Source organism: Necator americanus, chromosome II, assembly GCF_031761385.1.
Source record: "Necator americanus strain Aroian chromosome II, whole genome shotgun sequence".
Classification (NCBI taxonomy): Eukaryota; Metazoa; Nematoda; class Chromadorea; order Rhabditida; family Ancylostomatidae; genus Necator; species Necator americanus.
The window spans coordinates 20749133-20764725 of NC_087372.1; the positions used below are offsets into that span (position 1 = coordinate 20749133).

A 15593-nucleotide genomic window follows, 5' to 3' on the forward strand; every position below is an offset into this window, starting at 1 on the left:
CCCGATAATCCCCAATTGTGAACTTCCACTACTGTTTCTTCCTTCGGGAATGCAAATCCCTACCAAGAGCACAGCGCCCGGACCTGATTTTGTATCGGCAGACTTTCCACAGTCTGGTGGCCATCCGCTTTGCGTAATTCTAGCGGCGCACATGACCTGCTATCCTAAGAAAGAAAGAATCCAAGACTAGCCGAAGACCTCACTAAGCGCTCTTATCCATAGGAACGGTGACCGAGAGGATCTTCAGATTTACCGTCTGATATAGTTGCCGTAGAAGGTATCCATCAAAATCATCCTCAGGCGCAATCATATCTGGACTTCAAGAAGTTGGACTCCGTCGGCGTTTCTGCTGCATGGACCATATCCAAGTGGTGCTAATTGTTATAGAAACTTGCAGGGAATACCGCTCGCCCCTTGTTCTAACCTTCGTCGATTATTGGAAAGCCTTCAACAGCGAATGAATAGAACGAATGCAATACTGTCAGTGCTGGTCGATCAAGGTGTAAAAGCGTAGTATGTGAGGACATTAGCCAATTGCTACGACCGATGCACACTACGATACTGCTCTCCCACCGCCTCCTCACCATACCCATTGGAAAGGGCGTACGACAAGGCAATACTGTATCTCTAATAAGCTAATAAGCTGTTACGCACGTTGCATTACACGCGTTGACTGAAGATTCCTCTCGAAAATTCGTTTTGTGAACGACATGTTCTTTTTTTTCTAGAAGCACCAGTGGAGCAGAAAAGAGAATAGGATTGCGAATAAACAGAAAGAAGACACTGTTCATTAAGAATGTCTACTGTGAGGACAGAGGAATACAACTCCAGGAGTCCTCAATCGTTGAGAATTCGTCATATGTGTAGCTGGGATGTTCTATGAATATGGAGAACGACTAGAAGGAAAAAAGCAGAATGGGGAACATTCGTACCCTTCAGGAAAGCTGCAAACCAACTGAGGACCAGAATCTCTGTGCCTACCTGTTCAACTCGACAGTTCTCTCAGCGCTCTGTTACGCAGCAGAGACGTGGACAGATATAATAGTCATGTTTAAGAAGTTAATTAGTACTCAGAGAACCCTTGAGAGATGTTTTTTGGAGTTTAGCGGGGACATGCAACACCTAGCATTCCTGCCCAGCTTCGACCTAAAAAAATGTCCCGTCTTCGCAACTCAGAGGAATATATATATACATATACATATATAGGGAAAATATAGGAATATATATATTATATATATATATATATGTACATATATATATATATATATATATATACATATATATATATACATATATATGACTTAACTTATATATATATATATATATATATATAATATATATATATATATATGACTTAACTATATATATATATATATATATGACTTAACTTGACTTAATCGGCGGGCTGATGTCATCGCCTGACGCGATTACCCGCATCTTCGCCGAGGTATGCCGTCCTTGAACACAGCTCTGCCCAACCTTCTCGATCTTCTACGAGAGCTTGCACAGAATCAATCCATTCGTCGCTATTCCATATTCTGCGAAAACTTACATCTCGCCTGAACTGCCTATCCACGCCGAGTGTCCTCAGGTTCTCTTTCACCGCCTCAGTCCAGAACTTCCGTTTTTGGCTAGATGGCTTGTTCCAGCTTGTACCCGGCAAACTCCTCAGAACTCGTTGAACAAGGCGATCTGCCGGTCTCCTTAATATATGACCAAAGAAGCGAAGACGATTTACTTTAGTCACTTTCGATGGCGGTGCAAGATGTTGATGTTCTCCACGTGTCATCCGCCGGTATACCACATCAATTTCTGCGTAAAGATCTTCATTGTGACATACCCTGGGCCAAAAGTAGCCAAGCAGCTTTCTGAGCAGCTTTCGTTCCGTGCATTCAAGCCTCTCCATAACCGTTGATGGTGTTGCCCAAGTCTCCGATCCGTACATCATGATGGGGCGAATTGCGGATAGATAGACTCGCAGGTTGACTTCGTTGGTGATGAGGGTTGACCACAGGCATTTCGTTAAGGAGTTAAATGCAGAATTGGCCTTAGCGCATCTTTGCTGAACATCTCTCTCGTAGCTGCCATTGTTCTTCAGCGTACAGCCTAGGTAACAGAACTCATCGACGAGTTCTACCGGTTGTTCGTCCACCCTGATTCCCGTCCGTGGTCTCGAAGAGATCCACATCTGCTTGCATTTATCAGGACGTAGGCGTAGTTCGTAGGCTGCAGCCAGTTTCGGTACAAGGTTGACAACATGTTGAAGTTTCGTACTGCTTTCCGCGAATATAACAACATCGTCGGCGTACTCGAGGTCAGTCAAGGGGCACCCAGATGGTGCTAAGACAATGTCTGCAGGACACTGGTCGACTGTTCTTCGCATAATGTCGTCGATTGCGAAATTGAACAAGAAAGGTCCTGCCACTGCTCCTTGTCTTACTCCAGTTACCACTTCAAACGGTGTTGTACATCCGGCTGGTGTTCGAACTGCAGCAGTTGTTCGTTGATTCATGTCATCTAGCAAGCGAACGAACTTTCCTGGTACTCCATCGGCGCTCAGCGCGTTGAGAAGACGGCCTCGGTGAGGAGAGTCGAACGCGGCTTCAAAGTCCAGAAACGCTAGTTGCATTGGCTTCGAATACCGCTACCAGATTTCGATCACTCTCCTGACGATGAACACCTGGTGAATCGTAGATCGGCCAGGACGAAAGCCAGCTTGCTCGTCGCGCGTTGTTTCTTCGCGATGTTTAATAAGTCGGTCCAGGATAATGTGCTCCAATACCTTGTACATAACACGCAGCAAAGAGATTCTTCGATAATTCCTGGGGTCCGTGACGGATAACTTCTTGTGGAGGGGAATTATGATAGCGTGTCTCCACGAATCAGGTATCCTTTCGTCTATCCATATTGAACGGATGATTCTTGTCATCTCACGAATCCCAGACGGAGGAAGATATTTTAGTATTTCTGCGCTAATCCCGTCGTCTCCACCGCATTTTCCGTTCTTCATTTTTTGAATACAGAATAGAACTTCCGACATGGTCGGTGGCTCCTCGTTAACCGCGTATATCGGTCTATGAACGTGCTCGGGTTCAGGAGCTGACGGTGCTAGCCGGTTCAGCAAGGTCTTGAAGTGTTCCTTCCAAATTGGAAGGGTTGCTTCACCGACAGCTCCTCCATTGGCAGTGTTGAGGACAGGAGAACATATTTTCATTTTGCCACTATACTGTATTAGTAGAGCGTAGGCTTTCCGCAGGTTCCTGTCCTCCCACGCCTTCTCAAACTCCATCGCTCTTGACGTCCACTCGTTATCGCGGTCTTGTTGTAGTTGACGACGCAGCTTCCTTCTAAGACGCTTTTCCTGGTTGAAATCACCAGCGCTGCACGCGACACGTACAGAATTGTATGTGGATTTTGTTTCCGTAGATGCAAAGGCAACGGCAATAGAACCGGGATAGGAATATATATATATATATATATATATATATATATATATATATATATATATATATATATATATATATATATATATATATATATATATGTAGAAAGTCAAGCGCAGATAACTGGTGTGTTCGCTGCACGGACGAACCAGATCTCAGCTGGGTCCTAAAGAGATTCACCTTCGTTGCCACCTAGACTCTGCTTACCTACCGATAATCATAAGTTTGCATCACCGGTTAGGACATAATTCACGAGTTAATAAATTTTTTTTGGAGAATCAGACACAAACACAGGAATTTTGTGATGTGAGATGATCTCAAATTTCTAACCATATCACAAGCAAGAAAAGGCCTCACATGAAATATAAGAGCAAGATGCATATAATAGCTTCAAATTACGTATATGAAGATTTTCGTTGAAAACAGAGAACATTCCAGCTTCCCAAAGTAACGAGAATGAGGTTATCGCTATCCTGTAAGTTCCAATATATTATATCCTAGTTTACTTCCGCACAGAGGGACCTTCTGTATCTCTGACTTGCTGGAAGAAAGAGTTCACTTGATAAGATTTGTAGACTTCTTCAAGGTAACATCTAGACAAAACTTGCTTCCGTTCTCTTGTTAGAGAGCCACACAAAATGACATGTATGTTGTTCTACATTGTTCTTATTGTTCTCGTTAACTACATTGTTCTTTAATTTATTCGGTAATTTACAACTCACACCATTCTTCTTTACATATTTCCTTATAACTGTGTAGTTCTTTGGTCTCTAAGGTCAGAAGAGCATCTAAAACGGTTGTCTATGTCTTCACGAACGACGGATCGTGACTTTGTCAGGGTGTATTCGCATATCCCTCGGCATGTCCACTGGACACGTAATTTCTCTGAGGCATTCGTGGGAAATTCACTGGGACTCTCTTTATCGTTTCCCCCATTCGTCCACTGTTTCAATCGACTAAATAAGAATCTGGGAAGGATCCCATGGCTGTCGCAAAAACTCGAGAGGTATTCAGCAATCCTTCAACGATTGTAAAACGTAAGTGTAAGTGAAATAATAATATGTAAAAGTAAATAAAATGTATAAGTACTACAATAAAGTTATGGTAAAGCATAGGAGTTCTTCAGAAAAAAAAGAAACAGTTTTCGAAAGCATAGTTTTCTTCATGAATTTAACAATATAATAGCTTTTGAACTGCCATTTCGGCAATGCGTTACCGGGACAAGACAACTCTATCTACGACGCTCTTTCCACTACAAAGGCAATCTATAACCAAGAGAAAAATAACTATTATTGCAATTCTTAATAGATGTTGAGCACGCCCAGGGAACATTTCTGGTACAGAAACAAGACAACACTTATAGATGTTTGTCGCTTTAGAGCTTAGCTCCTAAGCACTCGCCTGAGTTTTCTCAATATCATTAAGAACCAATTCCATGCTCCCCAAATCGTGAAAGCCGAGACCTACATCATATATATATATATATATATATATATATATATATATATATATATATATATATATATATATATATATATATATATATATATATATATAAATGAAGAGTGGAATGTAAACGAAATGGGGGAGCAATATAACAATCAAACAAAATGTGAAATCTAAAAATGTGAGAATCTCGCTTTTCAAATACTTGAGAACGACTGCTGTCTGACTAAAACTGACGACAACCTTAAGGAACTGGATACCGTCAATTCATACAGAAGCAACAAAAAAAAAAAACAAATAGACTATGACGACAAGTGTAGAACTTGAGCGGAACATTTCAAACCACGAACCAGTCAATACAACCACAGGCTTGAACGAAAACAATGATCACAACTGTACTAGAAAGTTACTAATCAGTGCCTTGAAAACTAAGTTATCGCTTCCTTAATTTATAGATTTGTTATAAAGACAAAAGCTGATGAAAAAAGAACTGAAAACATTACCAATGTCTTTCAAATAAAACAACTGATATGGGAAAAAATCATGAAAAAGGATGGTTCGAAAGCACCACTGCGCTGCTGAGTTTCATGTTGAAAGCTCCTCATTTCATTCCCACTCTGTCGTTCCGGGAGGTTTGCTAGTGAGGTCGATCATTACTCGTGACGTTCCTTTCACATGATTTGTTATTCGGTGTGCCATTTCCAAGACACTCTAGAAAGAACAACTTCAAAAAAAAAAAACTGACATTTTGATGCAGACAACAATGCGTACATTATTGGAAATATTTACTTGAAGTACGATCAATATACAAGATCTTAAATGTAACACTAACGTGTAACGAGGAAATTTGAAACATTTTTCTCCTTTCATTCTAGTCAATGCTAATAAGAATATCATCCACAAATAGACTTTACAGAGATGAAAATATTCGCAAAACGTGCAACGAAAAACCCCAATACAATTGAAACGGTTGTGCCAATTCTAGTTGATCCTTGAGGAATTATATTTCAAAGGCAACCAAAACGATAACCTTCTCAGGAATATCTTTTCCTGGTATAGCCGCAAGACCAGTCATGAAATCCGCAGTGATAAATGGTCGCAAAACAAAGGATCGTTTGTACGAATTCACTTCATTCGGTGGACGGTCAAAGTGGATAGGAACCATCACAACCGGCATCTGAAATAAAATATTCAGATGTTATTTCAACAAAATAACAAAAATGCAATGCAGCGCAGTCTATAAACAATTCTATACACTCAAAGCTATAGGTTATTAATTCAGATCAAATAAATAATTATGTATAAATTGTTCGCAAATTTTTAAACATTAACACAAAAGCTACTGGAGAGCAAGAAACTTGTTAGCAACATATCCTGTTATTAACCATGTACAAATATCCAAGAGACATTTTTTCGTTACGAAAACAAACCTACCAAACGACAAAAAATGTTTGCATTAAGATGCAATAGAATCCATTACATTGACGGCTAACAATGACAAAAAAAGAAGACAAAATGTATTTATTTTATAGATTTGCACCTGCTGCACTTTTTTGCTTATATCCTCTAGATCTGGGTCGCGACTACCATCTATCTTTCTTCCATGAAGTACTTCAGTTGCCAGATGATCAGCCTGAAAATTTCGTTCAAAATATAGGTTTATCGTATCCACGAAACGTACAAAAACAATTAAAAACTTCGATAGAAACCTGACCAGTCCCGTGGTCGCGTACAGGAAAACTATCCTACGCCCCCAACTTACGAAAAAGTCGTAGACTTTTGTGCAATTGTTATCGGTGCGATTTAGTTTACTTGCACTGATGTCCCTAATAATCTTCTCAGAGTTGCTAGATGAGAAATATTTGGCTTGCTAAGCAGAATACAACATCGGCTCTCAGGTAATTAGTATAATTGTGCAGTTACAGCGTATTATACTGTTATTGCTGGGGTTGTGCTTTCCAAGCTTGAAATTGCTGAACTTGCTTGAAATGGGTCATACAAAAACTAACGAAAACTGTTGCAGTCCGTTACAGAAGTTGTATTCCACGAATACTGTCTTCATTATCTCAGATGCTGCCTAGAGGGGCTACCTGGTTATTTGACCTCTTGCGTGAACATAACTTCGAAACTTAAACCACATTTTTTAGGTAGCTATTGTACCGTACTGCTAGAACTTTATCCTCAGGGAATGTTCTTCGCAAAAATATCTAAAAATTGCAATAAAATTTCAAAAAATATTACCGCCTCCGAAGATGAAGAATGCTCCAGACCAGTATCTGGAAAAAAATCGCTGCACTTTTGTCAGGGTCAAGCGTGTAGTCGGGTCCCTCCAGAAAACGACCCCCTCATAATGTTCTTTCTAATAAAGCCGCTCACAGCAATGAAACATTAGTTAAATAAACAGCATTAAAGAAAGCAATTGGACACTTAATAGTAAACCAAAAATAACATAATATAGCAACATACATTATTAAATATCACTATAATGAATATTAGTATAAAACGCTGCGAATGAGAACAGCAGAGAAAACATTGTAAAACCAATTTCACACCATTTCCTACTACATTTTACCCATCGACAATGAGAAAGAACGGTTGAGAGTTCGATCTTCTCCGGAATTTTCCCACCTTCAAAATGGAAAAACGACTAATACCGAGGCAGCATTCTAAAAGCATTTTTTTCACTATTTTTACTTCTTGCATATTTCTACTCATTGACAGTGATTAGAGACAATGAATAGTTCAATCCCGCCGGAATATTGACTTTGGCAACACCAGAAAAAAAATTACTGAGAAGCATTTCAACGACAGTTTTCTTTTTGAAATTGTATTTAGAGCACTACTCTCATATGTATTATTTAGAGGTCATTTTGGCGATTAGAACCAGATAGTCTCTGAAAAGGATATTCTAACTATTATTATTAGAACCAGGCCCTGATTGGCTGATTGGACATTGCTGCTGGACAGGTCGGAATTTAGTAGCTTAAAGCAAATATGAATAGCGGACTAAAGAAGAGACAGTGGAAGACAAAGGTGGCCGCTTTCTGCAGAGGAAGATTTGCGCTACAAAATAGTTAAAATATTCTTTTCAGCGACCCTCTGGTTTTCTTGAAAGCTAGTTGAAAAAATGTGGAGAAATTTAGTATTTTTCTCTACTTCTTCCTAACTAGCTTTTGAGAGAACGAAAACTACCTGAAGGAAGTAAAAAACTAATATGATAGCAAAAATCTTCTTCTACAACATACTTTAAACCGAATTCGCTTACATAAACCGCAAGTTGAGTTACTGGACTTTGCTTGAAGTGATACAGACATTGAGGCGTTGCCGAAAATCTGAGATTTCGCACTTGTTTTCCTTTGCAAAATCACGGCAGCGCGTTTGAAAAATTCGATGCCATATTTTGAAAGAGCATCAAGGAAAACCCTTAGCCGTAATTTTGGCCTCTATAAGTGTTATGGTTTTCTCAAAGCTAGTTGAGAAAAACTCGAAATTTTGAGGCAAAATTTAGATTTTTTTTCAACTAGGATTCAAAAAAAATTAGGGAAGCTAGAAGCACAGAACTTCACAGAAATATAGAACAAATCTTCCTCTACAAATCGCAGCGAGTTATATCGCATGGAATTCACTTTGAGCGCACGTATTCAGAAACTCGTGGAGCCTACTTTTGTGCTAATTTTATCCCCAATTGCGCCTGTAGATGTCTTTTTTTTCGCTAAGTAACAATATCGAAATTGTTTTTTTAAGATATAGTAATAAATTCGTCACTGTCAGATGAGAAATGTGCTCTTTTAAGTCTCGTACACTAAATGCGAAAATCCCACTTTTGTCAGAGATTGATCCCTGACAATAGCAATAAAAAGGGCGGCACGTCACGTTGCGCCTTCAAATACTGGTAATGCAGAAAGTGGTTTTCATAGAGTACGTAATAAATTTTATTCCTTGTGATGAACTAGTTCCTAAGCAATAATCGAGCAGTGAAAGAAATTTGCTCCTACGGCGTCTTAGTAGTCAGTACGAAGTTACCTTTGGCTAGTTCCACTGTTTGTAGATAAAATAACACAAACATTTGTAATGCTTAGATTTGATGGTTATGACAGCATGCTAAATTCTTAAGAGGATCAAAATCTTTATTTAGCCACGCTCAATTAAAATACTTTGCTTTCTATTTCATTGTCTTCACGACTCCTATTGAATTATTTATAATGTGCTATATTTAATTCATTATTTGATGGTATGTGTTCAAATTGACAACTGACTGTGGATATCAGATATTCACTCGTTTTGATTCTTTCTCTCATACTCGATATTGTTCTTTTTTTTTTGCGAAATTTTTTTGACCAACTTACTTTAAAACAAGATCGGAAAGGTTTGTCCAGAGTGTTTTCCATCTAACAAGTCGAAACGGGATAATTTCATTTTCACTCGCATTTTTAAATGGCATATCACTTATGCAAACCTATTTCATTCTTTCCTTCCTTTATATTAACTTACAAGCACACTTTATGCTGATCTTCGAACAACATCTAATACCACGTACTTTTCTTTCCGTTCGACTTTAAAAGCACATCATAAGAGCTGCAGGCGCGTCGAAATGGATGGGGAGGGTGGCGTGGGCGGGGCGTCTTGAAGACGTAGCACGAGAGGAGCAGTCAGGCTGCTGTAGCGATTATGACGGTATCAGGAGACGCGCGGTACAATTAACGACGCTCATTAGCCTCCTGGATACGCGGCGGCACATCACACGGGTACCTCTTGACCGTTCCCCCTTTCCTTGTACTACGTTTCGCTGACACCCCTCCAACATCGTCTTCCCATCCATTTCGCCTCGTCCGCCGCTCTTACGATGCACTTTCTTCTTCGGGCAAGCAGCTCTTACGATGCGCTTTTTGAAATGAATTCAATGAATTTTTTTGAATTCAATGAATAATAGGAATGAATGCTTGTCGATGAAGAATGAGTTCTTGCCACTTGTACAGCTCTGTGACCTATGACTGCCTGATATTCTGTGTGTAAATCAAATCATCTACATCGTCGCTGGTGATCTACATGCAGTAATACTCATTCGCTAGTACACTGACAAGTGCGTGCTACCAGCCGCGCCACATCCGGTGGAACAACAGAAAGACTACTTTCAATGTAGATGGGTTTCTGTTTTCACTACCCTGAACGATTATCGAAACACTGACCCAGGGTGGTGTGGCACTTGAAGGGATAAACGTAGCATTGCTCCAGTCATCCTCTATTTAGGCCTCTGAAGACGGCGAAAAACGGCAGGGAAATAAAGGGTTCCATCTAAAAACTTCGCAGGCACACTATCACAAAACATTAGTGGACTTTCATAACTTCAGAATGGTCGAGCTGGTCAGGCAAAGCATGGGGTAGGATGAGAGATCCTGAAAGAACATCTGGCAGAATCATTCAATTTTGAGGGTACCCGAGTCGACGGTATGATGTTACGAAGAAACACACAGTCTTGGAGAAGATCACTCTGGCGAAAAAAATATAAGTCAGACAGAAATCAACAAGGACCCAAAAGATCATCTGAAGAATCCAAGACATGATTTTGAAAGATCTAAGAACGACGGTTCCGAAATTGGCTTCCGTCTTGGGTATAAACGCAGCGATCGTCCATGTAGCGCTCAAGAGGATCTTGGATAGACCCCATATGTTCTTATGGTCCGCCAAGCTCAAAAGAATTAGACACTACAATATGACTTCAGGCCTCCTAACAGTTTGAGTTAAATCCTCTGGACTACTAGGTTTGTGGCATAGCCGAAAGACAAAACACCAAGTCCAGTCACCCTAACGTCAACTTCCAGCGTGGTGCTTTCGCAGCAGAGCCCAGCCCCTGAACAGCAATGAGTAGAAGGCACCTTACCCGCGCTTGACGCCCAGGATCGGGCAAGTGAAGGAGGGGAAAGGAGCAAGGCAGCTATATAGAAGGAAAGATCTCATCAATGATCAAGAATGTTATGTCAACCGCATTGGCATAACAAGAAAACAGATATAACAGTATTTTCTGGTATTTTTGTACACTGCTTTGAATACACACCTTTTTTGCAGTAAAGTATTTTTTCCGGATTCTAACGGCGCACCCTGCATGTGCATTTAGGTTGTACTCTGCAAGCCTAACGTGATACTCTAGCCAAAGGGTCACGGTCAAGCTTGTGATGAGATTTTCCCATTGGGGATCGTAAAGGGAGGGGTTGCAAAGTAAGGAGCCGTAAAGGAGTGTGCAGTGTTCAGTAGTGAATGGAGGATGGCATGATAACCAGGACAAAATATTATGCAGTAATAAATAATCACACACATTACAAAACACTACATTAAATAACATTAAAAATTACATACATTACGAAATATTATATTAGGTTCCAGGCGTATAGTTACATGGAACATCAACATTTGGCTTTGACCATGTACAATGTGTTGAAAATAAGAAATTAAAAAATCAAAATTTTGTTTCGAAAGTGTGAAATGGGACCACGCAGGTTCGACACCCCGCTGAGTCAAATTTTTGCAAAGGGTTAGAAACTTGAAACCACTTCTAAAAGACAAAGAATTTAACTCTACGTAGTTTTCAGCAATTTAATCACCAAAAAGCTCAGATTCTGTGCACATTGTTAGGTCTGAGAGATTGCCAATAACATCGTGATAAGAGGAGCTGAGAAATAATTTGGGTGGGTTTTTATACAAGGTTTGCACTACAAAATCATGTCGCTGTTTTTAGGGCTTTCTAGTTTTTTTTTCCGAATTTGGACGATGCAAAATTGAATTTTTTCGACTTTTTTTTGGACCTTAGTCCCTCTATACGAATACATGATTGATCTATTAAAACGTCGCCCCGCTTTTCTGGAAGGTGTAAACTTCGGAAAATCCCGATTCTTGCTCGCGCGCCGAAAAGTGCATGACCTTGAACAAAGTCTCATAACTCAGAGCAACTTAATGCTAAGCAGATCGACTTCAAGTATGCGGTTGAGAATATTCTCTATCAGAGGCAACATCAAAAGATTTCCACGCCTCTATTTTTCTTTGTCCCATCTAAATTCCAGAAAAAAAAAACTAAGGTTACCCGTAGAGCCATGAACTGGAAGTAGATTTTTGGATAAAAATCAAAGTATTTCAACATCAATATTTCAAGAGCATCTGAGCAAATTTGAGTTTTCTACTACACAGTTTCTTCGCTTCTATCAGCTACCGAATTTCACTTTTGCCATTCGTTCCTTGGCTAGTTTTTGATTTTGGCTTTTCGGAACACACAAAATTTTCAATATATTGAATAGACAGCGACCTAGTATTGTAGCAGTAACGTCGAAGAAGAAGGGGAGGAGAGGGTTGTATTGGGGAGGGTTGTGTCCCATCATCAAGCTTGATTCTGCCAGCGGTTGAATGAAAAAATCTGGAAAATACGCTCACTTAAAACCTAACTAACCAAGCGTTGGGAGAGATAGCCTTTAGGAACTCGCCACCAATGAAGTGCAGCCGACTTTAAACCTGCAGAAAAGGCTGTCGGTATGAAAGGGGGAACGGTAAAGAGCGTCCCGGCGGATTCTCCACGAATGCCTCCGAGACATAACGTGCCCAGTGGATATGCCGGCGGATACGCGAACATATCTCGACGATGTCACGCTCCAGTCGTTCGTGAAGACGCAGACAACCGCCATAGATATCCTTCCTGCTACAGAGACGCAGAAAACTGCGCAGTTACAAGGAAATATGCAAAGAAGAGTGGTGTGAGCTGTCAAAATGACCGAATAAGTCAAAGAATAATAGTGTTAGATAGAAGAACATGGGATTTTGACTCCCTTTATAATAAAAAAAGGAGTGAGTTTGTCTTTATATCACCTTCAGAAAGTCTAGAAATCTTACCAAATTTGAACTCTTTTTCTTTCTATAAGTCCCCACAAGTCAGGGATACAGAAGGTCCCTCTATCCAGAAATAAATTAGGCTACAAAAAAGCTTGGGAGTTACAGGATAACGATAATTCTCATTACTTTTGAGAGCTGGGATGTTCCGTTTTAACGAAAATTTTTATGCACGTAATTTGAAGGTATTAGATACATTCTTATCTCATACTTCACGTGAGGATTTCTCTTGCTTCTGGTACGGTTACTAAATTGAGATCACCTCACGTTACAAAATTGCATTGAATGTGTCTGATTCTCCAGAACAATTTAACGGATAGTGAATTATATACTAGCTGGTGCAGCATATGATTAGCGGTAGGTAAAATTCGAAAAAAAAATTTCAGTCGAAAATCCACCGGGACCCTCTTTACACGCACCCGTGTGAAAGAGCTTGCATATTCTAAACCCGCTTTGGTCATTAAGCTCCGTCCATCCCAATGAAATCATAAGCGGTGTTTATAATGCAATGACATTTCCAAATTTTGTCTCTAAAAAGTGAAGGGAACATAAGAGCGACAACTTAGTAAGTTTTGAAAAGTGGAATTCGAGAAGTGGTAAAGGAATAATAGAATATTTTTAGAAGTATTAGAGTAGAAAGTAAATCGAAGACTAACCATTTGCTCAAAAGAACAAAGAATGCGACGTTATCCTTTCACCACATAAAAAGTGCCAATCATCATCTAAAGTGAGTGTTTCGCAATGGCTATTTTGTATTTTGAGAAAGTTTAGCTCGAAATGGCGTCACTAAAAGTGAATATAAGCCACAGGCGAATTTTAGGGCACTAACAAGTCAACACATTTTATAGTTCGCTCCATATAAATGGAGTCATAAGTATTCATTATACAACGTTCAATTCTTTTAAGATCTCTACTCCTTCGAATATTTTCTACTAGCCATCCAGCGAGGGATGGCTTGATATAATACTATACCCAACAAATCAAAAACTCCCAAACACAGCTGTACAGTCGGTATGGTAATAACAATCAACCAGACTTGCGTCCCTAAAATATAAATATCTACGGTCAGACCATGCTCATGCGAGGAATTTTTCGCTTTTATAAGACGATCAGTAGAAGGAAGAATCAATCGAACGAGAATAAATACTAGCTTTATTACTCATTAATCTGAATACGCTAAAAAGTGGAATAAGAATTCAAATAGGAAAACAAAAATCTGGATGAAAAGTTAAGGAGCGAACAAAAATATCTAAACATTTCAAACTTCAAGCGCCAGTGTTATACATGGAAATCTATCCACTGTGCAACGCTGCTGTCCTTTACCGTTATGAATTTGGAGAATGATAATTAATCGCTATTGCAAGTTTCACCCTCTTCGGTTCTTCAGTACTACGTAAACTACCGGGATCGTGAAATGGGTGAGCTGTAACGTAGGAGCAGCGCAAAGCAATTACTGATCATCGTTGCCAGTAACTTCTCCTAGGGATAGGTTGTCGAAGATCTCAAACAGGTGTGGTATCCGAAACGTAGGGACCCAAGCGTTAGCGCTTCCAGTAAAACTATTTCTGAAAAAGATATCTCATAACATCACTTCCTCCTAGAAACTAGAGATTTATCAGAAAAATATAAATAAAGAAGCACTATAACCTGCTTGACTATATTACTGAAGTTACTCAGATATTGCAAAAAGGTGCTGTTGCCCAGCAACTGCCAAAACCCAACACAAATAAGTCAGATGGGTAGCAGGAAATGTAGAATCTTTGGTAGCAACACTTCGTTTCATCACAGTGAACTGTCGGACATTGTCGACCTGAGGCGCTCGGGTCAGTCGGTGCCAATAAATAATTCACGTGAGACGCCACGCTTCACAGGACATGCAACAGCGACTCATGGGTGGATTCTGAGCGAGTTCTTACTGCAGGTCGAAGCTTGGGCAAAGCTGTGTTCAGAGACGATAGCGAAAATGCAGGAAATAATGGCAATCTGCCGATTAAGTCAAGTAAGTCAAGTCATACATAAATATTGCAGTAATTGCTGATACATGGAAGGTGAGGCGCGAAAGAAACGGAAAGTTTCTACAACGATGTGAGATCAGTGAGAAATAGTATTCCATTTTTCTCGTGTGTTGGATATAACAAATTTAATTAAATATGTATACATATGAGTACGGGTCTCACCTCTTGTAGTGCCTTGACAGTAAATCCATTCAAGTAAGTTGGAGTGATTGTTGTTATTGGATAGAGAACTGCGCCGCCAAAAACGTAAACAACTCTACAAACGTTACAGTGAAGATAGAAAATAGCTACTATTTTACTCCTACACAGATTCAGTTCAGAACCCACTTCTGGAATAAAAAAAAAGAGATCAAACTTACCTGTTAATATTGTGTAATAATTTTGGTATCACGGTGGCATATCGAGAAAGCAATTGCCAAGGGATTGTGGTATGCGTAGTGGATAAAGCGGCAACATAAGAGTAAGAACTGTAAAAAGGAACTACATATAGAACACATGAAATTTTAGCTGTTGTTTAATAGCTTGCCGGCTATCTCCTTGCACTCCTACACTTTTGATAGGTAACAAAGTGGAGTAAACTGTAAACGGCTGTGACAACAGCTCTGAGATTTCCCAACCGCTCAGAGCAGCTAACATCTAGAAGGACTGAAAATTAACATACATTTAACAAATAAAAATAATAATTACCTTTTCTCTGCAATCGCTCTCGAGTGGTGTAGTGGGTTGACGCGGCAAGTTCGTTAGCACATTCAAACACTGATGTGTTGTCCCAAAATCACTGCATATATGTGGTTTCTATAAAAATGCAATAGTAGCCATGAAT

General features: G+C 39.7%; 1 protein-coding gene across 4 annotated transcripts in view; it reads right to left on the minus strand.

Moving 5' to 3' along the window:
- Positions 1 to 15593, minus strand: part of RB195_018750 (uncharacterized protein) — a gene marked incomplete at both ends in the record, with an annotated part of 55827 nt that overhangs the window by 4809 nt on the left and 35425 nt on the right. Inside the window, 8 exons of one of the 4 annotated variants that reach the window (XM_064186327.1) lie at positions 2645 to 3380; positions 5506 to 5600; positions 5920 to 6066; positions 6430 to 6522; positions 14933 to 15026; positions 15130 to 15237; positions 15297 to 15406; positions 15458 to 15565. In XM_064186327.1, coding sequence (XP_064042209.1) covers positions 2645 to 3380; positions 5506 to 5600; positions 5920 to 6066; positions 6430 to 6522; positions 14933 to 15026; positions 15130 to 15237; positions 15297 to 15406; positions 15458 to 15565 — 1491 coding nt within the window. The other 3 variants (XM_064186325.1, XM_064186324.1, XM_064186326.1) reach the window with 3 other exon arrangements.